The 22,575-nt window shown below is 41.8% G+C and overlaps 2 protein-coding genes across 10 annotated transcripts in view; one reads left to right on the plus strand and one right to left on the minus strand.

Annotated features, from left to right (window-relative positions):
* Nucleotides 1-3,146, plus strand: part of LOC139389870 (neurogenic locus notch homolog protein 1-like) — a 48,136-nt gene extending 44,990 nt beyond the window's left edge. For all 4 annotated transcript variants that reach the window (XM_071136867.1, XM_071136868.1, XM_071136864.1 and 1 more), the window contains one exon: nucleotides 247-3,146. In XM_071136867.1, coding sequence (XP_070992968.1) covers nucleotides 247-1,635 — 1,389 coding nt within the window. In that variant the 3' untranslated portion in view covers nucleotides 1,636-3,146. The remainder of the gene's footprint in view (nucleotides 1-246) is intronic.
* Nucleotides 3,147-9,432: 6,286 nt separating this feature from the next.
* On the minus strand, nucleotides 9,433-21,474 carry LOC139389877 (endoplasmic reticulum mannosyl-oligosaccharide 1,2-alpha-mannosidase-like). 6 transcript variants are annotated; one of them, XR_011629442.1, is made up of 15 exons: nucleotides 21,346-21,474; nucleotides 20,225-20,368; nucleotides 19,577-19,685; nucleotides 19,364-19,479; nucleotides 19,118-19,227; nucleotides 18,810-18,922; nucleotides 18,410-18,586; nucleotides 18,161-18,309; nucleotides 17,726-17,914; nucleotides 17,364-17,554; nucleotides 16,425-16,545; nucleotides 16,114-16,308; nucleotides 15,818-15,949; nucleotides 15,041-15,564; nucleotides 9,433-13,560 (listed from the first exon to the last, which is right to left on the minus strand). XR_011629442.1 is itself a non-coding variant. In XM_071136885.1 (14 exons), exons 2-14 carry the CDS (start codon nucleotides 20,327-20,329, stop codon nucleotides 15,358-15,360), a joined length of 1,917 nt encoding a protein of 638 aa, XP_070992986.1. In that variant the 5' UTR covers nucleotides 20,330-20,368; nucleotides 21,346-21,474; the 3' UTR covers nucleotides 11,330-15,357. The 6 variants fall into 6 exon arrangements, 4 of the variants coding, with proteins under 4 accessions (XP_070992986.1, XP_070992987.1, XP_070992988.1 ...); XR_011629441.1 differs by having other exon boundaries at nucleotides 18,410-18,589; XM_071136885.1 differs by having other exon boundaries at nucleotides 11,330-15,564; nucleotides 18,410-18,589.
* Between the last annotated feature and the right edge of the window lie 1,101 nt (nucleotides 21,475-22,575).

Consider the following 22,575-nt stretch of genomic DNA (forward strand, 5'->3'; position numbering starts at 1 on the left):
CGCCGCCATTTCTCGCATAATTACTTTTAACGACACAAAAACCATGTCGAACGAATAAATTATCTGTCAGCGTTTATCAAATTGTACCGAAACTTCCATCACAGCTGTCGTGATTTCTTAAAAATATGGTGACTTTACTCGCATAAAAACTAAGGATATAAACATGGTTACTGAGAAATTTTGCAAGAGAGAGCTGTCTGTCTGTGGCCCACTGTAAACATGTTTCTCACTGTGTGTCTTCCTCAGGAGGAGACCCCGCTGTTCCTTGCTGCCCGGGAAGGAAGCTACGAGACGGCCAAGGTTCTGCTGGAGCACTTTGCTAACCGCGAGATAACTGATCACATGGACCGGCTGCCCCGAGACATTGCGCAAGAGAGGATGCACCACGACATTGTCCGTCTCATGGATGAGTACAACCTGGTCCGCAGTGCACCCGTGCATAGCCATGGCCATGGAGGCTCCATGGGCACGACCTTGTCTCCCCCCCTCTGCTCCCCCAATGGCTACCTGGGCAGCATGAAGGTCCAGGGCAAGAAGGCCCGCAAGCCCAGCGCCAAGGGCATCGGCTGCAAGGACGGCAAGGACATGAAGAACAAGAAGAAAGCCTCCCAGGATGGGAAGGGAGGGAGTGTGCTGGATAGCTCAGCTGTTCTGTCCCCGGTGGACTCCCTGGAGTCTCCACACGGTTATATCTCTGACGTGGCGTCTCCTCCCATGATGACGTCCCCCTTCCAGCAGTCCCCGTCCATGTCGCTCAACCACCTCCAGGGGATGTCCGACCCCCACATGGGGGTCAACCACATGGGCATGCCCAACAAGCAGGAGCTGGCACACATGCAGTTCGACCCACTCCCGCCCCGTCTCACCCACCTTCCTGTGTCAGGCTCCAACGGCTCGGGGGGCATGAATGGCCAGTGTGATTGGCTCTCCAGGATGCACGCCAGCATGGGCCAGCCCAGCCAGTTCAATCCCATGAGGGTTGGTCCTGTCGGTGGGCAGGGCGGTCTTCACCAGGGGGGCGGGCAGCAAGGCATGATGACCTCTCTCCACAACGGGCTCCCCACCACCAGCCTGTCCCAGATGATGAGCTACCAGGGCCTGCAGAACACCCGGCTGGCCTCACAGCCCCACCTTCTGCAGCAGGCCCAGCAGCAGATGCAGCAGCAGATGCAGCACCAACAGAACCTGCAGCAGCAGCTCCAGCAGCAGCAACAGAGCATCCAGCTGCAGCACCAGAACTCTAACACTGGCACTAGTGGCCATTCCATCAGCCAGAACTTCATCAGCAGCGAGCTGAGTGGCTCAGAGCTCCAGCAGGGCACAGGGAACCAGGGCTCCATGCCTATCCACACCATCCTACCCCAGGAGACCCAGATCATGAGCCAGAACCTGCCCAGCACCCAGTACCTCACCCCTCCCTCCCAGCACAGCTACTCCGGCCCCATGGACAACACCCCGAACCACCAGCTACAGGTCCCGGACCACCCCTTTCTAACCCCCTCCCCCGGGTCTCCCGACCAATGGTCTAGCTCCTCCCCGCATTCTAACATGTCCGACTGGTCAGAGGGCATCTCGAGTCCACCAACCAGCAGCATGCAGTCTCAGATCGGACATATCCCTGACCAGTTCAAGTAGAGAGTTATGACAAGATGGACTGATTTTGATATTTTTGTATGAAAAGGCACTCTTGAGAAAACAGAACAAAAAGACAGAGCTACGAACTGATTTGACCGAAAGGATCTTTTTAAATGCTTTTATACTAACAGTAAGAATTGCCTGTGTTTTATTCATTCTGTTTTTATTTATTAATGTCTTATTTATACGTTTGTTTTCATGTGCTTACAGAAATGTTGGATCCAAGGTGTCAGGCCATAGTCAGGGGAAAGTAAAACTTATAGGCATACTATAGCTTTGTTTATTTTCTTTATGTAGTGCTTATGTCTGCAGTATACCAAGTTATTCCGACGTACACTGGGTATTTATTTTTGTAGAAATTTTGCCTTTTTAATTTTCATATTATCTTTCATCAAAATGTTGTTTATAGTTGAATTTTTTTTTTAAAGATGGTATAATCTTGTAAAAACAAACCGTGATTTAAGTCATTCTATAGAGCACATTCTTAAATCCAGTGTTATTTCAATGTGTTTGAGTTTTGTTAAATACTCTAGCGAATTCAAGAACTGCATTTATTTGTCGACATTCATAAAAGTCAGGCTTATTTTTCCCATCTGTGGTCAGGGATGCTGTATGTATGAATATTATATATACCACATTAGCTGGTTTCCATGTTAACGTTTCAAACAGGTCATCTGACCAAAACCAAGAATCAGCTAAATTAGGTGCTAAGCCTCTTGATTTGATTGTTTGTATGTGTGTGGAGCGTGTATGTGTTGGGGTTAGGGAGTAGGGTGGGGTAATGTACAGCATAACCCAAGCTTTGAGATGGGCATTTTAATAGACTGAGCTCGAGTCTCTGTAAGTCTGTGTCCCTTGTTACTTTTAGTTGTTCAAGAAATGGCCGGGTTGTCAAAATGTTTCAGATGTTATTCTGAGGGAACATTTGCAAATTAACTTACCTATCGCCTTCCAACTGTTTGAGCCTGTGGCCGCGTGTTTCAATGTAAATATGAATATGCATTTCCCTTATAAGCAGGATTTTGTTTCAAAAATCTTAAGCATGCCATTCGGATAAGAGGTTTCACAATGATCCACAGTAATTAAAAAATATATATACATACAGAGCATATATTTTACTCAGTATCACTGAGGAAAAGAGGTCTAAAAGATGTATGCAAACAAACATAAATATAGATATTCTAAGCCCTTACAGATAAAGAATAACAGAAATATTGAGGACTTATGAAATGATTATTTATTGACTGTTTCTGTGATACAAAATAATTCACAGATGACTATTTGGACGAATGTTGGATGAATTTTTACTCTGTGTAAAAAGGAAGACTGAAGTGTCCTGTTCATTTGTGAGACACTCTGAATGGTATACGTTCTCAATTTTATTCATTCAAATCCTAGGCTGTAGTATCTGCAATAAAATGTTACCTTCCTGCAAAGTTGTAATTTGCATAAAAAGTATTTTTCTTCCTCTGACTGACTTTAAAAAATAAAATAAAAGAAATACAAAAAAATCGTATGATAAAAGACATCATTGCGTCTTTGATCTTTGAGTTCGGAAAATCAATTGACTGGAGGTAATAAATCCTCCTTGTAAAGGATACCAAGTCTTTCAGTTCATCTCAATATAGAAACGTTGGTCTACTAAACCCAGCCTGCTGTAGTTTACCGATATGGACTCGGCAACCATGCAAGCACAATCAAACTCGATTGATAATACTGATACAGAGAAAGTGACAGTGAGCGAGAGTGCGTGTGCCTCTCCAAATTGATACTTAATGTTATTAGTAGAGTTTTCACACTCAACAGTAATCTCTAATGAATTACGGTTTTTATTCATTGACGGAGATTTTCACATTGTCTACAGAAACTATACTTTTTTTCCCCCCAACATTGATATCTATTGACAGTGTCTGGACAAATTAGTCAGGTATTGAAAAGTAATTTATTCCCGCATGAGGTGGATGCTGTAGCTGCCATAATGGGATACCTTAGTGGGGCAATATTTAGTAGTGTCTCTCTTGTGATAGTGCCTTTTAGGACTTCACACCTGAGTCGATTGAAAGAACTACAACTCCCACTATGCATAGGGTCCAATATGTTGCCTGGGTTCAGGTTTGTTAATTGACCTCTATGTTGTATGATTCAGACAATGAACATTTCATAAAAACAGTTATTTGCTGAGGCTTTCACCAACAGGCCTTTCAAGATGCCAACTCTGTTTAATTAGCATTATTGTTTTGCTCTCCCTCTACTCCAAGACGCAAGGGGCGTTTTCAGGTACAGTCGTTTTCACGTACAGGCGTTTTCACGTACAGGCGTTTTCAGGAACAGGCATTTTCAGGTACAGGCGTTTTCAGGAACAGGCATTTTCAGATACAGGCGTTTTCAGGAACAGGCATTTTCAGGTAAGACATCGGGTTTGTTCCCCCGAACATCTCATGCTTATTAGGTCAAGAATCCTGAGCACAGCACTGACCCAAAACCCCAATTTAAAGATAAATACTTTCCCCAAATACTGGACCACTACAACAGCATGGGCAATGGCACCTATGAGCAGCGGTACCTACTCACAGGTGAGCAATCAGCATCCATCAATTGACAATTCGCACACTTTGTACTGGCCTATCTTATTCTGTCCAACCTGCATGCCCACTTTTGACTATTGTCATGCTCTATGTCCTTCTAGATGAGTACAGGAAGAGAAGCTATGGACACATCTTCCTCTACTCTGGCAACGAGGGAGACATTTGGGACCATTCTGCACTAACTATAATTTTTATTCAGACATTTGGAACAACGAAAATAAATAATCATAACATTTAAAACTATATAAATATAAAAAATATATACAAAAATAAGACTCAATATAAAAAAAAAAGTAACAAAAACAAATAGAAACAAATTAATGTTGATTTGTCACTCGAGCATCACTACATTACCCATCCCCCAACACTGTCAACCAAGAGTCAAGACTACATTACCCATCCCCCAACACTGTCAACCAAGAGTCAAGACTACATTACCCATCCCCCAACACTGTCAACCAAGAGTCAAGACTACATTACCCATCCCCCAACACTGTCAACCAAGAGTCAAGACTACATTACCCATCCCCCAACACTGTCAACCAAGAGTCAAGACTACATTACCCATCCCCCAACACTGTCAACCAAGAGTCAAGACTACATTACCCATCCCCCAACACTGTCAACCAAGAGTCAAGACTACATTACCCATCCCCCAACACTGTCAACCAAGAGTCAAGACTACATTACCCATCCCCAACACTGTAAACGAAGAATCAAGACTACATTACCCATCCCCCAACACTGTAAACCAAGAGTCAAGACTAGATTACCCATTCCCCAACACTGTTAACCAAGAGTCAATACTACATTACCCATCCCCCAACACTGTCAACCAAGAGTCAAGACTAAACCAATTCAACTTGGTGGTGTGCAGACTGGTTTTATATTATTCTTGACAATTTTGCACAAACCAGAATAAAATGCAACTATATGTCTGTGACACTTACGTTGGAGTCATTAAAACTTGTTTTTCAACCGCTCCATACATTTCTTGTTAACAAACTATAGTTTTGGCAAGTCGGTTAGGACATCTACTTTGTGCATGACACAAGTCATTTTTCCAACAATTGTTAATTGACAGATTATTTCACTTAAAATTCACTGTATCACAATTCCAGTGGGTCAGAAGTTTACATACACTAAGTTGACTGTGCCTTTAAACAGCTTGAAAAATTACAGAAAATGATGTCATGGCTTTAGAACCTTCTGATGGGCTAATTGACATCATTTAAGCCAATTGGAGGTGTACCTGTGGATGTATTTCAAGGCCTACCTTCAAACTCAGTGCCTCTTTGCTTGACATCATGGGAAAATCAAAAGAAATCAGCTAAGACCTCAGAAAAACAATTGTAGACCTCCACAAGTCTGGTTCATCCTTGGTAGCAATTTCCAAATGCCTGACGGTACCACATTCATCTGTACAAACAATAGTACGCAAGTATAAACACCATGGGACCACGCAGCCGTCATACCGCTCAGGAAGGGGACACGTTCTGACTCCTAGAGATGAACGTACTTGGGTGCGAAAGTGCAAATCAATCCCAGAACAACAGCAATGGACCTTGTGAAGATGCTGGAGGAAACAGGTACAAAAGTATCTACAATAAAACGAGTCCTATATCGACATAACCTGAAAGGCCGCTCGGCAAGGAAGAAGCCACTGCTTCAAACCCGCCATAAAAAGGCAGACCTCGGTTTGCAACTGCATATGGGGACAAAGATTGTACTTTTTGGAGAAATGTCCTCTGGTCTGATGAAACAACAATAGAACTGTTTGGCCATAATGACCATCGTTATGTTTGGAGGAAAAAGGGGGAGGTTTGCAAGCCGAAGAACACCATCCCAACTGTGAAGCATGGGGGTGGCAGCATCATGTTGTGGGGGTGCTTTGCTGCAGGAGGGACTGGTGCACTTCACAAAATAGATGGCATCATGAGGAGGAAAATTATGTGGATATATTGAAGCAACATCTCAAGACATCAGTCAGGAAGTTATAGCTTGGTCGCAAATGGGTCTTCCAAATGGACAATGACCCCAAGCATACTTCCAAAGTTGTGGCAAAATGGCTTAAGGACAACAAAGTCAAGGTATTGGAGTGGCCATCACAAAGCCCTGACCTCAATCCTATAGAAAAGTTGTGGACAGAACTGAAAAAGCGTGTGCGAGCAAGGAGGCCTACAAACCTGACTCAGTTACAGCAGCTCTGTCAGGAGGAATGTGCCAAAATTCACCCAACTTTTTGTGGGTAGCTTGTGGAACGCTACCCGAAACGTTTGACCCAAGTTAAACAATTTAAAGGCAATACTACCAAATACTAATTGAGTGTATGTAAACTTCTGACCCACTGGGAATGTGATGAAAGAAATAAAAGCTGAAATAAATCATTCTCTCTACTATTATTCTGACATTTCACCCTTCTTAAAATAACGTGGTGATCCTAACTGACCTAAGACAGGGGATTTTTTACTAGCATTAAGTGTCAAAACTGAGTTTAAATGTATTTGGCTAAGGTGTATGTAAACTTCCGATTTCAACTGTATTCACAGTATTATGAATGAATTGTGGTTTATTTGGTAGTATTTCGTAGTGTGACTGATTTTACTAATTGCATTAGTACTGTACAAATTTAGAGGTGTGCTATTTGATAGATTCCCCCGCTCACCCTACCTCGGTCTTCCAGTGGGGAGACCTGAGGTCAACCTACCCCAGCCCCCTTCCCCATCTCGTACTTCTGAGTCCATATTATGGCGAGAACAGCTCAAATAAGCAAAGAGAAATGACAGTCCATCATTAGAGTATGAAGGTCAGTCAATCTGGAACATTTCAAGAACTTTGAAAGCGCAGTCGCAAAAACCATCAAGCGCTATGAGGAAACTGGCTTTCATGAGGACCGCCACAGGAAAGGAAGACCCAGAGTTACCTCTGCTGCAGAGGATAAGTTCTTTAGAGTTAACTGCACCTCAGATTGCAGCCCAAATACGTGGAAATGATCTTATCTCTATGCCAAGTCTCGACCTGACGTGAGTGATTTTCCTGCTGGTTATGTATGGCTATTCTTTTTTTCCCTTGCAGTTTAAGGTCAGACCATTTCTTTTTCACATCAGCTACAGTTCTGTCTTGCTGCCCCACCTGGTTCACTGCAGCGGCGACACACTCCCAAGCTACCTGTTTTGGCTTTCTTTGTCAACCCACTATTTAGTTCACTGAATAATACATGTTGCCTGTCTTCAATCTCCTCTACCATCGCCGTGGTCTCGTCTTCCAAAACGTTTGCTGTTCTCTTTTGGTCCATGGCTATTCCTGACTAAATCCTCATTTGTGCTAGCATTCTGTAAGGGGAAATCGCTGACTGTAAGGCACATTCAGGTGCCGTCACTTTTAAGTTAATTTCAGATGTATAGATCATAGGTGCAGGTGCGTAAGCTACAAATGAGCTTCTTAGAACCTGCGCAAGCAAGGTTTTATATGCTCAGTATCATTTATAAATCGAACATAAGCACACCGTCGGAAATTATCTCACAACTAAGTTCAAGTATAAATCTAAGAACATTTTTATAAATGAGAACCCTGGCCTCGACAATCACCCAACCTCAGCCCAATTGAGATGGTTTGGGATGAGTTCAACCGCAGAGTGAAGGAAAAGGAGCCACTAACAAGCATTCAAGCATATGTGGGAACTCCTTCAAGACTGTTGGAATAGCATTCCAGGTGAAGCTGGTTGAGAGAATGCCAAGAGTGTGCAAAGCTGTTATCAAGGCAACGGGTGGCTACTTTGAAGAATCTCAAATATTAGATATATTTTAATTTGTTTAACACTTTTTTAGATTCAATGTGTTATTTCATAGTTGTGATGTGTTCACTATTATTCTACATTGTAGACAATAGTAAAAATAAAGAAAAATCCAGGAATGAGTAGGTGTGTCCAAACTTTTGATTGGTACTGTATTATTTAGTTGCTTTGACAAGGTAATTTCTGAAGATCATTATTTATTTGATGAGATTAGTAATCAATTTAAGGTCCAAAAAACCCTGTCCCTCGTTTTAAAGGGGCAGTGCAGTCAAAAATGGGATGCTAGTTCTTAAAATAAAGATGTATTTCCACACTGAGGTTGAATTAACACTCTGAAATTGTGAAAATGATTAACACCCTTTTTGAAGAAAAAAAACCCACCTGGAATTTCAGCCTGTTCAGGTGGGATGGAATTTCAGCCTGTTCAGGTGGGATGGAGTTTTTGGCCCACAGCATGACATCACAATCGGATTATTCTGACCAATGACCACTTATCTTTTAGTTGCATATGTAACCTCCTACTTTAAATGGGTAAGTTGGGTAAGCTATAGAGTTTAGACGATCCTATCCGTTAACCAGGGATGTGTATGTAAATCTATTTACATTTTTATCAGCACCCCCACACGATCAGACTGAGCATTTTAATGGCAAAAGTACCCTAATTTAAGTAATCAACCCTGTTGCTTTATTTGGCACTTAATAGGCACTTACTATAGTATTTTTTAAATTCTTGAGATGGCAACTGTTTGGCGGAATGACCCTGCTGCCTTGCTCATTTCAACATCGTTTGAAATTCCCATGCAGTACACATGGCTTGCTTCTAGAACACTTGGCTGTAATGTCACCCTAGTCCGCTTGATTTTTCCATAGTATGGTTTCCTCAGTGCTGTTTTGTTCTTTATGTTTTGGTTCTTTGTTGCCTTATCAGCCCTCTCCACAGCCAGCAAACATTTTATCCAATGGAGGCCTGGACCCATGGGCAAATGGAAGAGTAAGATATGAATAAAATGTGTATGACTTTTGTTCTGTAGGTGAGAAAGTCCTTAAGCTCATCACTGATTGCATCTCAGAGGGGGCTCACCATTTGGATTTGAGGTGAGAGGACTTATGTCATTCAAAAATCGCACTTGACTTTTTTCCACTCCACAATCAACTACTGTAAATTCAAACAGTATACAATTATTTACTCTAGAATATTATTTAGTATCTTTTACGGTACTACCACAGGCATGGTTTCAATTCAATGCTAATATTATACCATGCGATCTTACTTCCCAGAGAGGCCAATGACGCTGATCCGACATCTGTTATAAAGGCCTGTAAGATGGAGTCAGATTCCATCGCCCAGTGGGTGAAAATGGAGAGATACTGATGAAATGCCTTCGACATGGATTGTAATGATCGAGTGACAGAGTTGTAAAATGTTCAATAAAAGTATTTTAATGTTGACATTTATACAAAATTAAAGCAGGTCCATGGTATAATAAAACTAAGTGACATGATTCATAACACATTTTGAAAGGCCATGACTTAAAAACAGTTCACAGACCCAGAAACACTGGTCTCATTAGCTCCCGGCCCTTGGTTTAGCATGTTCATGCCCAAGTTGAAAGAGATTTAAATCAAGACATGGGTGTACTACTTTCCATCTGAGTCAGTGGTGTTGCAGTCTCATCACACGGGCTGTTCCAAAATACAGTGTTGCAAATGTCATAGGCGCATAGTTGAATTGAAATGGAGAGATTCTGACCAATGTGTAACATTGACTGCAAATGTTTACAATATGCAAGAAAAATACAAGAACTTATATTTCTTATTTTGCCTTGAGGTCCCAGGTGGGTATATGGCATTAGCAGTTTGAAATAAAATGGTCCTCCACAGCTTGAGGGAATCAGAACAACAGCAGACGTGATTAACCAAGACAGTATTAACACGCTGTTGACCTTGGTTAGCTAATGACTTCAGATGCTGTATCAAAAACTCCAATAGTCCTTGGTTACATTGTTATAAAACATGGCTTAGGGAAATGGCTTATTGTGTCATTCCTCACAGAATGAAGTGTAGATTCATTCCAGATATTGTAATAACCAGGATATCTTTGGTTTATAAACATTTAGAATCCATTTTGAGAAACATCAGAGTTCTAAAAAAGGAATCTGAAATCCAACCAGCAGTATAATAACTGATCAGAAATGTGAAAGAGGGATAGCAAGTAGAGAGCACTTATTTGTGATATGTGCAATAAGTGCATGCACAGTTTGAAAGTTACGGAAGTACATCCAGCAAATGGTTGAAAGACTGCTAGAAAATGACATTCCTTATTCCACACCATGAATATGTAAAACAAAAATCTGTGCACAACTATCCACATTTCCATAACAAAACAGCAATTTATGAATGATGTCAAAATAGTTTCATAAGGTTATCCAGCGCAACGTTGAAGGCACAAGTGAAGCAACATTGAAGGAGGAGAGCGCTGAACATTCCAATTGGAAAGAAAACTAAAATCTCACACTATACACCTAGGATGTTGAATTGCGTCTCAAAAAGGTTTAAATAAAATACTACTACAAATAGAATCATGAGAGTGAAAAATGTACATATTACATTCCCCATAGATATTTACAGGAATGATACAGCCTATCCAGATATACAGTGCCTTCAGAAAGTAGTCACACACTGACTTTTCCCACATTTTGTTGTGTTGCAGTTTAAAATTTCGAGTAAAGTATTCAACCCCTTTGTTATGGCAAGCCTGAATAACTTCGGTAGTAAATATTTGCTTAACAAGTCACATAAGTTGCATGGACTCACTTTGTGTGCAATAATTGTTTAACATGATTACCTCATTTCTGTACCCCACACATGCAATTATCTGTAAGGTCCCTCAGTTGAACAGTGAATTTAATACAGATTAACCACAAAGACTAGAGGTTTTCCAATGCTGCGCAAAGAAGGGCACCTATTGATAGATGGGTAAAAAATTGAAAAAGCAGACATTGAATATCTCTTTGAGCATGGTGAAGTGATTACACTATAAATGGTGTACCAAAACACCCAGTCAATACAAAGATACACTTCATATTTTCAAGCATGGTGGTGGTTGCATCATGTTATGGGTATGCTTGTCATTGGCAAGAACTAGGGAGTTAATGATAAAAAAAACAGAATAGAGCTAACACAGGCAAAATCCTAGTGGAAACTCTGGTTCAACATTTCAACGTCCTGCTACTCATACCAGGAATATAGTATATGCATATGATAAGTATATGTGTATAGAAAACACTCTGAAGTTTCTAAAACTGGTTAAATCATATCTGTGGCTATAACAGAATGTGTTCAGGAGTAAAAATCCCAGGGAAAACTGTTCACCAAAAACACACAAAAAAAATTCATCCGCCAGTCTTTGAATTGTCTAAGGCGATAAAAATAGATGAGGTTCCACACGATGTCGCCAATACTGGCATTTCATTGCAAGTTTATCCTTGGTGGGATGACGTATAGGCACTTCCTGTCTTGGGGTGCACCCAGGAAATTATGAAAGTGAAAAAAATGGACGATGATTTCAAGACTTGCTGCTATCGAATACAGATCGCCCCGTGATCAATTTTATCGATTATTAACGTTTATTAATACCTAAAGTTGGTTTACAAAAGTAGTTTGAAGTGATTTGTAAAAGTTTATAGGCAACTTTTAAAGGTGAATTTTCCTTGGATCAGACGGCCTTCATAAATGGACATTTTGGGCATACTTTGACGGATTTAATCGGGAAAAAGACCCAATTGTGATGTTTATGGGACATATAGGAGTGCCAACAAAGAAGCTCGTCAAAGGTAATGAATGTTTTATATTTTATTTCTGCGTTTTGTGTAGCGCCGGCTAACGCTAAATCTTTTGTTTAGGTCTCGTTCAGGTATTTTGGGGGGTGCATGCTATCAGATAATAGCTTCTCATGCTTTCGCCGAAAAGCATTTTACAAATCTGACATGTTGGCTAGATTCACAACGAGTGTAGCTTTAATTGAGTATCTTGCGTGTGTGTTTTAATGAAAGTTTGAGTTTTATCGAGTACTATAGGTGGCGCTCTGAAATTTCCGCTGATTTGGTTCCTGTGCAGGAACCAACATCCGTAACAGGTTTCAATTATGAATTCAGACTACAACAACAAATTGTGGAATAAGTCAAGTGGTATGAATACTTTCTGAAGGCACTGTAGTATACCACAATACACTAAATTAATTCAAATGATACTAACCAAATTCAGCTTAAATCTCAAACATTTGTATAACTAAAATGACCCAAATGTCCACTCCAACTTACACTAGTTTGACCCCACAACAAAGGAAAGCATGACAAATAAGGAAAACGTAACATTCATTAAATATAATAGCAGCTGAGTCAGTCAAATTCAAAACACAAGGAAATTAAACAATAAGTGCTTGCAGTCCCCATACACAAAAAGGTTCACAGTATGCAATTAATATCAGACTGATTCTCTTTTCAAAAATCTGTATAAACCATTTCTTAAGAATGCGATCAAGAGACCGGAGAGTGAGAGGATCCAGGGACACAGAATGTTTTATCACAATACTTGGTCATTTACTGTAAACCCACATACATTAAAAAAATGAATACTACAGTACATACTATAGAATTCCATAGTAAGCTGTAGTATGTTATACTACACACTGTAGTATCCCTCAATTATGTGTAGAACTTACTATAGAATGTTGTAGTAAATACTACAGTAATGTCCACAAAAACACTACACTTTTATAACTATAGTAAATACTACAGTATTTAATTAGCATATACCCTGCCCGTTCCCCTCCCCCATGTCCCAATTTGCACCACCCATAAGTGAGAAACCTATATTCCAAGTATAGACTATATATTGTGTTCCCTACAGGTTATATAAAAGAACAGAAGCTCTGAACTCTCAATTCAGACCCCAGTCCTACCTACCTACAGGTTATGGAAAATGTGCTTCATTAGTGATTCTCCAGTAGGTTTTTGGAAGGAGAAAGTCTCCCCTTCGGTGTCAAAGATAATAAAACAAAAACACTATAATAAATACTACAGTATACTACTGTTTTCCTTTACTGCAGTATTTATAATATAGTTAACTGTAAATACTACAGTATACACTACAGTGATTTATACCATAGTATACTATAGAATTTCTTAATGTGGGAAGTCCATGATAGGGAGTGTCACTGGTCACTCAGTGCTGTATTCTGTCAAACTAGCACTTCCTCTCAGGCTGCTGCCTCCAATCTAGGCACAGCTTGGAGTCCAGTCACGCTCATATCTTTCTCTAGTGTTGGTGTACAAAATAACCATGATGATCCAAGGACATAGCTTGGCTGCCTGTCATGTTTTCCACTCTTCCTTCAGAGTAAACAACTGTCATCAGAGGATAGACAGGCCCCCTCAGCAGCAATGTGGCGAGAACAGACAAAGATAACCAAATATACAGTGGGGCAAAAAAAGTATTTAGTCAGCCACCAATTGTGCAAGTTCTCCCACTTAAAAAGATGAGAGAGGCCTGTAATTGTCATTATAGGTACACTTCAACTATGACAGACAAAATGAGAAAAGAAATCCTGAAAATCACATTGTAGGATTTTTAATGATTTTATTTGCAAATTATGGTGGAAAATAAGTATTTGGTCAATAACAAAAGTTTATCTCAAAACTTTGTTATATACCCTTTGTTGGCAATGACAGAGCTCAAAAGTCTTCACAAGGTTTTCACACACTGTTGCTAATATTTTGGCCCATTCCTCCATGTAGATCTCCTCTAGAGCAGTGATGTTTTGGGGCTGTTGCTGGGCAACACGGACTTTCAACTCCATCCAAAGATTTTCTATGGGGTTGAGATCTGGAGACTGGCTAGGCCACTCCAGGACCTTGAAATGCTTCTTACGAAGACACTCCTTCGTTGCCCGGGCGGTGTGTTTGGGATCATTGTCATGCTGAAAGACCCAGCCACGTTTCATCTTCAATGCCCTTGCTGATGGAAGGAGGTTTTCACTCAAAATCTCACGATACATGGCCCCATGCATTCTTTCCTTTACACGGACCAGTCGTCCTGGTCCCTTTGCAGAAAAACAGCCCCAAAGCATGATGTTTCCACCCCCATGCTTCACAGTAGGTATGGTGTTCTTTGGATGCAACTCAGCATTCTTTGTCCTCCAAACACAACGAGTTGAGTTTTTACCAAAAAGTTATATTTTGGTATCATCTGACCATATGACATTCTCCCAATCTTCTTCTGGATCATCCAAATGCTCTCTAGCAAACTTCAGACGGGCCTGGACATGTACTGGCTTAAGCAGGGGGACACGTCTGGCACTGCAGGATTTGAGTCCCTGGCGGCATAGTGTGTTACTGATGGTAGGCTTTGTTACTTTGGTCCCAGCTCTCTGCAGGTCATTCACTAGGTCCCCCCGTGTGGTTCTGGGATTTTTGCTCACCGTTCTTGTGATCATTTTGACCCCACGGGATGAGATCTTGCGTGGAGCCCCAGATCGAGGGAGATTATCAGTGGTCTTGTATGTCTTCCATTTACTAATAATTGCTCCCACAGTTGATTTCTTCAAACCAAGCTGCTTACCTATTGCAGATTCAGTCTTCCCAGTCTGGTGCAGGTCTACAATTTTGTTTCTGGTGTCCTTTGACAGCTCTTTGGTCTTGGCCATAGTGGAGTTTGGAGTGTGACTGTTTGAGGTTGTGGACAGGTGTCTTTTATACTGATAACAAGTTCAAACAGGTGCCATTAATACAGGTAATAAGTGGAGGACAGAGGAGCCTCTTAAAGAAGAAGTTACAGGTCTGTGAGAGCCAGAAATCTTGCTTGTTTGTAGGTGACCAAATACTTATTTTCCACCATAATTTGCAGATAAATTCATTGAAAATGCTACAATGTGATTTTCTGGATTTCTTTTTCTCATTTTGTCTGTCATAGTTGAAGTGTACCTATGATGAAAATTACAGGCTTCTCTCATCTTTTTAAGTGGGAGAACTTGCACAATTGGTGGCTGACTAAATAGTTTTTTGCCCCACTGGATATCAAAGCTACTACGCTTCAATCTCACCCCAGCACTGCTGCAACCCCTCCCCATCATGGCTATAATAATCACTTTTTAAACAAACAATGAATTCCGGCTTTTAAAAATAGGCATTTTTCCAGAGTTTTCGATTAAGGAGAGGGTAAACCAACCCAAATTTGAATCACTGAGATATGCAATAAGGAATAACAAGATATATTGGTGGTAGCCAAGCCCTGAGCTGTGATGTATTACTGTATATGTGCTTCATGTTGACTTGCCCTGTGTATCGCTCACTGTGCAGTGGGCCAGATGGGCAGGGGGTGAGCCTCTGTGTTGAACACATACTTGTCCAGACTGAGCAGCTCCGGGTCATCGGAGAACAGCAGGTAGAAGTATTTGAGAGTCTCCCCCAGGAAGAAACTCTCCATCTTGTCCCGGGGGTTGGGGTACTCTGGGTCCCGGACGTTGTTGATGGACGTGTAGCCACCAGTAGAAACCTGGTGAGACACACATGTTATTACGTTATCACATGTTGTTATCACACGTTATTATAAGAAGGATGCGTAACGTCTGTGGAATACTAACTCAATTAACACATAAGGATTCATCACTCACTTTAACAATGCATTTCTCAGTAGCCTGGTTCCAGATGACTCCTATTGTCATGCCAAACAGATCTGGGACCAGGCAGGTTCATTTACTTACAGTATTTACAGTAGTCTAGGCTGGTTAGTGACTGTGCTCGCTCACCTTGGTGTACTTGTTGAAGTTCTGGAGGATCTCCCAGCCCCAGTCCCTGTACTTCCTGTCTTTAGTGAACCTGTACAGATAGAACAAGCTCTCCACCGTCTCAGGGCGCAGGAGGTTGTGTCTGTCTGCAAGCTGAAGTAATGACACACACACGAGAAACAATCATATCAATTGCATCAACAGAAAAACACACTTCACAACAGTGAAATAAATTGTCAGGAACCAAATAGCACTTCAGTTGGGTGTTGATCATAACCATATCTCTGCTGTGAGTGTTGTTCAGAGCACACCCCTACCTTCACGTCTACATCTCCGATGCTGCCCTCGTGCATGTTAAAGTGGACAATCTCAGGGCTCAGGCCAGTCTCCATCTGGGCATACATCTGGTAACAGGTCTCCATCAGCTGCTTGGCCAGCTCCATGTGTTCTGCTGGCAGGCCGTGGTGGGCCCCTAGAGCCAGGGTCCCAGGGAGGAAACACACCAGGTGGTCCTGACATGGGGGAGGGGGGTTCAGTGGAGAATGACCATGTCCATGTTACACAATCTAGAGAAAACAGCAGCTTTTTCAACACACACTCATCTAGTGTGCATAGTCAGTATCCTAACCATTTTGGGGCTGAACCTGCCATGGGAAAGCTCCCCTACGAAGGTCAGCCTGTTCGGAGAGGACTTCTTCAGCAGGTTCTTCTTCACTCCCTCCAGGGCCTGCAGGTAATCCTCCAGCAACCTGAAGAACACACAGTCACAGCTTTATAGCCAAGCACTCTGGAGCACAACCCGAGGAACACCCAAAACAGCCACAGCTTTACAGCCAAGCACATCTGTTTATTTGTACTGCTCTGTATAAGCACAACACTGCTTTGACTTAAAGGAATATAGTCTATAACTACACAAATACTGAGAAGCAGTCAGCTTAATGGTACTTGCGTAGTTTTCTGTTATTTTATACGTGTCCCATAGAATCCACAACACCAACTGATACAGCACTGAGCCAAGAAAAAAGAAAATACAAGGATCTACTTTAAAAACATTGTACAATAACTCAAATCTGTCCTCAAGCTGTGCTGGGTCTGAGAGAGCTGTTCCAACTGAGGGTAAATGTTTTATAAAGGCAGCTCTGAAGACCTAGTTGTGCATGAAGTTGAGCAAATATCACCAGACAGAGTCATGAAATTTTCAGTCTTATGCACAGCCTGATACGACATACTGTTCCTTCACAGCCTGATACGACAGACTGTTCCTTCACATCCACACAGCTTGTCCAGCACTACAGGTAACAGAGAGACTTCGGCTGTTTAAGTCATCTCAGTTACATCAGGGGAGGGACAGCTCTGAGGAGATCAAGCTATGAGACTGTCAAACATGACAGCAAGCTAGAGCAGGGACAACTCCGCTGCCTGCCCCCAGTACTTAGCAGGGAGCCTAGACAAGATCAGTAGGACCTGAGTGGCTAGACCTGACTCAGAGAATTAGCGTCAGCCTAAACTTCATATACAGCCTTGAGAAAAGTAGACCGGAAAGTGTTTAGAAAAGAGTTTGACTCACGCCGTCTCCTTCTTGCCTCCCTGGATCCACTGTTTGAGGAGGTATTCGTAGTAGCTGTCTGCCCGTGCACCCAGCGTGAACATCCCCAAATGGGTGAACTGGCCGCTGTTGGTATTGATGAACATGGGGACGAGGCCATCCTGCTTCCCCTCCAGCTTGTGGACTTTCTGCATGACCTCATCCACTGCAGCCTGTAGAAGAAGGGATGGAGAAAGTCAGTTAAATGTCGTCAGAGATGATTGATAGAGTGCTGTATAAATCAAACCTGACGTCAAATCGAGTCCTGCAATTGGAACATTGCTTTTGAGTGTTGGTATGAACATTACCAACAGATCCTGATACTCTGTTGTGGCTTGGTTTACCTGGTAGCGTGTGTCCTGAGTGAGGCGACTCAGCTCCCTAAATTCCAGCTGGATGCTGGTGACCTCCGCAACAGTGCTGTCCGACGTCCATCGAGGGGGGTGGGCCGTACCCTTCCCAATGTTCACATCTGAGTAGGGGATCTTGGATGGGGTGTTGAAGGCAGGCATTAACCTCGTTCCTATATCTTTCTGCAAAGTCATAAAAATAAAATTAAAAAACACAAATGCCCATCAATTTGGTTTCCTTAACCAGACCCCCATCTCCCAAAGATGTTTTTCTTAATTTCAGGACTTAATTCATATGACCAGCAGCATTAGCAGCAGCCCATGAAAGGGTCTTTGAGAGACAGAGGGACTGGAGGAGGAAGTGCCAGAGGCCCAGCAGCAGAAACAGTAAGTGCCAGCTCTCTATAGGTCTCCCTGTACGTGACTCACAGCCTTGTCCAGGAACAGAGTGTCTCCAGTCAGATGGTAAGTGCTTAGCAATCCGCCCAGGATACGGATGGTGCTCTCAAACAGGTTCACGTCCACGTCTTTATCAAAGGACAGCTCTGTGGACACCCAGGTCTTAGCCTCCTCAAACTCTGTCCAAAAGAGGGCAAGAAACTTTAGTGGTCTAACTCCATGAAAACTCTGATACAGAAGGTATATAGAAAAGCTGGATCATGAATGTACTGTAGGTACCTTTTTTGAGGTTGAGGATCCACATTGTATCCAGTGCATCAATTAGGGTCAAGCCTAGGCCAAACCACTCTCCATAGGACTTAGACATGGGCCTCAGCTCATCTTTCCCCCAGGCAAACTCTTTGTAGCCCTTCCATGCATGTCTGAAAGCATCACGTACTGCCTCAAGCCTATCGACTTCTGAAACACACACGTGCCAAGATAATAGGCCACCATCCAAGTCCGTTCCAGAATGATGAATTCACTACTTCTATTTAAGTCTCTTTCAGGCCATGCACACATCAAACTCAACGTGTGGTTAATAAACTCAGCTGTTGTTCATGGTCATGAAGGGGTGCTATGGAGGGTTTGAGCAGAGAGAGACAGAGAGAGACAGTAGGGGCATAAATATGGCAAAGACCTGGCTCCTTGTGTGAATGGCCCTCTTGCTCAACCTCTGAGACATCCACCTTGTTCGCTGCTTCCTTGGCAGTTCTTCTTTCAGTGGCTTGGTCAATCATGGCCACACGCCAGCTAAACACACATAGGGGCCAGTCAATGAGATGAGAAGACAAGAAAACATGTATATATTTGCTTGGAATCAAGTTGTATATTTTATTCAGATTACGCATCACAATCCACTTTTCTAACCCATGCAATAAAGGTGTATCAGTATGTTGTTATCAATCAGTCCATCAGTTCTCTCCACTGATTAGAGGCTAGTCTTACTTAACAAGTGTCTTCTCTCCCTCCACCTGGGTATCTGACACGTTCCCTTTCTTTTGCAGTCGGTTCTGCAGGCCGGGTGGCCCCCGCTTGTGGGCTGCCCTCTTCTGCTTCTGAAGGAAGAGACATGGTAAAGGGAGGGAAAAGCTTTACTTCAGAAACCCAGCTTACTGGATGTGTCAATCCACATATTTTGTCATAGTCAAAGGTTGGCTTTAGTAGTAAAGCAGAGGAGTGGAATGTACCAACCTCTGAAGGTGACTCTGGTACTAACGGTCGGTTCAGTTTGTCCAACTCAGGTTGGACCTCATGGATGACAGGTTTCAGAGCATGGTCCCCTTCCTCCTTCGCAACAACAGCCAAGCCTGGGGAGGAAGCAGAGGGGAGAATGCTCAGTCTCTGGTGCCTCGGGAACAGTCACCACCATACATTATAACAATTCCATTGTTTTGCTGGACTTACCTCGGAAATGTTCTGTGACACTGGGGTTAGTAGCAATCCCACAAACTAACATGAGAGCCACGGTGAAGAGGATTAGGTTGCGCTGCAATCTGGATAACAGTTTCCATTTCTGTGGATATATGGGTGCAATTTGGGTGAGAGAGAAAATGACAAAGCCATAAGCACAGGGTGAATTAGATAAAAACTCATTTGTAAATTGACTGCGCTGGCTTGTCCGTCAGGAGAGACAAGCACACGGTCAACTAGAAATACAGAAGAATCACTGAATGTCACACACAGTGCTACATGTCTGATCAACTGCGTCACTATAGTAACATGCTGCTACTATACAGAAACACTGCAGCGTCGTATTCTTCTGATAAACAACGGTCCTACCTCTACTGACTAACAGTGACAGGTCTGAGCACCAGTCATGTCCTTTCTGAGTGGCTATCACATGATATTATGGTTATGATCACAATTATGTCTTTGAGAAATGTTTTTATTCAAGTTAGTAAACCATTAAAATGTCATGCTACATTTGATGTACCAAACATTCAGTGCGATATGCCTTACAGCATATAAATAAACTGTAAATAGCACATAATAAGTCATCGGATCAGTGTGTGAGATAAGTAAGTTGGTTGACTTCCTTCAGCCATCACTCACCCTCCAGCAGGACTGTCTTCTCCACTGTTTACTGTTATTATAGATGCCACTTTCTTGTCCAGTGAGGGTTAAAGACACAAAGTCCGTCCTTGATGGTGGGTTCATGTCTCCAGCCCACCCCACGGTGAAGTCATAGGCACAGTGCTAGAGGGAGAAAGTGGGCTGCCAATTAGAAATGACAGCAGATGCAATATATAGGCGACACATTATCTTCTCTGATACAAACTCAACTGTAGAGAGATGTGGTTTATTAGATCAAAACAGATTGAGCTACTTTTAATATTGAGGACACATGCATACATACATTTAGGAAAAAATTTAAGAAATATTTTCAATAGTGAGGACAAGTGGCTGACAGACTGCAATAAGTGACAGCAGCAAAATGTAAACGAAACTGCATTGCCATATATATGTATAGTTTTATTTCTCTTTTAAAACAAAGTGATCCGTATATATATATATGTATGTATGTATGTATGCATGTGTCCTCAATATTAAAAGTAGCTCAATCTGTTTTGATCTAATAAACCACATACGGATCACTTTGTTTTAATAGAGAAATAAAACTATCTGAAAACAAAGCAATGCAGTTTCGTTTACATTTTGCTGCTGTCACTTATTGCAGTCTGTCAGCCACTTGTCCTCACTATTGAAAATATTTCTTACATTTTTTCCTAAACAAGTAAAATGAGTTTAGAAAGGAAATACATGGCATACAGTATTACACAACTAAAGTCATCTGACGAGGAAGCCTGGAGGCTATTCACCTCAGGAGTCCTGGCGCAACAGCTGTTAATTACGATGTGAAACATCAGCGCCAAACCTACATAATCATTTACTGTCTGCCAATAAAACCCAGGCTAAAACTACAGACGTTGAATTTAGAAATACCTTTACATTTTAAACTACAACGTATCGTCTCTTGTGCTCTTCGGAGCTCCCAATTCCAATGTCCTGGGTCTTGAGCGAGGCTTGACCGATTCACAGAGCGACTAGAGACCGAGGCATTACGAGGCCTACAGCCTAAAAACAAGCCGTTACACGAGTACAGTCAATTCGCTATAAACGAGGAGCATGTCTTACAGGATAAACGCAAGTGTTTGTTTAAAATGATTGCCTACCTTGAAGAGAATGGTCCTCTACTCAACAGCAGCAGAAATGTCTATGCTCAGTGTCAGGAAAAAGTCATCTGAGCGATCAGAGCAAGGGCAACAATGTCCGAGGACGATACACTGTAGTTATCGCCTTTCTCTCATGTCAACACTTCGCCCGATTATTTTCATGAAACATCATAGCTTCTTCATCGGTAGTCAATGTTCATTAATCTAATGTAGTCAAATCACATCGCTTTTTAAGTGCTTTAAGTTTTAATTAAAATGGCTTATATTTTCCACTTGTTTGGGTGCTTTTTGTGGAGTGGCAATACCAATGAATTATGAATAAATTAGTACAATACTTTAATTTATTCATATATTTCAGTTGAACCCCAAACAATTACTGGTATCTCGTGTGCATATTACAAAACATGAGAGCATATGGATTTTATATATAGAGATAGAGAGATCGATCATTGACTGGATACTTAAAACACTTGAAAACTGGCCAGCAAATAAATTAAGTAAATCACACCATTTACAAACACACACCTTTTAGCAAAGATGAAACTGAGCAAAACTTTAAAGATACCTTTGTCTCTGTCATTGAAGTTCCATACCACGTTCAAAGCCTGCTGCATGCAATCCAGTATCAATTGTAAGCACATTATCAAGAGACCACAAAGTCCCTCCTGGAGTTTTTCCATTCGAATCAGAACTGTTTTTCACAGAGCTGGGGAGTCATTTTTCCCTTGTCAAAGCTTCTCAGGTTGGGGTTCATGGTAGAATAAAGCCAAGTCAGGGTGTAAAATCATGTGGTAAATTGAGGAGGGACAAAGATAAACCTCAAGCAGGGACATCATAATAAGGTGCAGTGAGGTAAAAACACAGGAGACACAAAGGATCTACAGAAAACGTCAACGTTGGTCTTATTGAATGACCTATATACATCAACTTTGTTTTATAGTACCGCATTGTTCCTCTGTATCAACAGACATCAGAACATTACAATTTCACAAATGGTAGTTACTGGCTACTGCATCTATCAGGTGCTGCAATAATATGCATAAAATGTTATCACCAAATACAATTAATTAATTGCCATAGCTCCTAATAGTCCTCATTGTATTAGTCTTCCTACTTTTTGACCAAGGGATCAATATTGATATGTTCCTTAGTTTCTAACTTGGGATGTAAGGGTAGAGTGAGCACAGATTTGGGAAACATTGTTAAGTTGCGGCACTGAAGGTTGTGTAA

This window comes from Oncorhynchus clarkii, chromosome 30 (genome assembly GCF_045791955.1).
Source record: "Oncorhynchus clarkii lewisi isolate Uvic-CL-2024 chromosome 30, UVic_Ocla_1.0, whole genome shotgun sequence".
In the NCBI taxonomy this organism is placed as follows: Eukaryota; Metazoa; Chordata; class Actinopteri; order Salmoniformes; family Salmonidae; genus Oncorhynchus; species Oncorhynchus clarkii.

Excerpts from the sequence above, each read along its gene's own strand:
- LOC139389877 (XM_071136883.1), bottom strand. The coding sequence starts at position 21,036 with ATGTTTCACATCGTAATTAACAGCTGTTGCGCCAGGACTCCTGAG. Across the intron at positions 18,310-18,409 it reads GATCCTCAACCTCAAAAAAG|AGTTTGAGGAGGCTAAGACC; the intron begins GTACCTACAGTA and ends TCTTTTGGACAG. Across the intron at positions 15,950-16,113 it reads TCGGAGATGTAGACGTGAAG|CTTGCAGACAGACACAACCT; the intron begins GTAGGGGTGTGC and ends TCATTACTTCAG.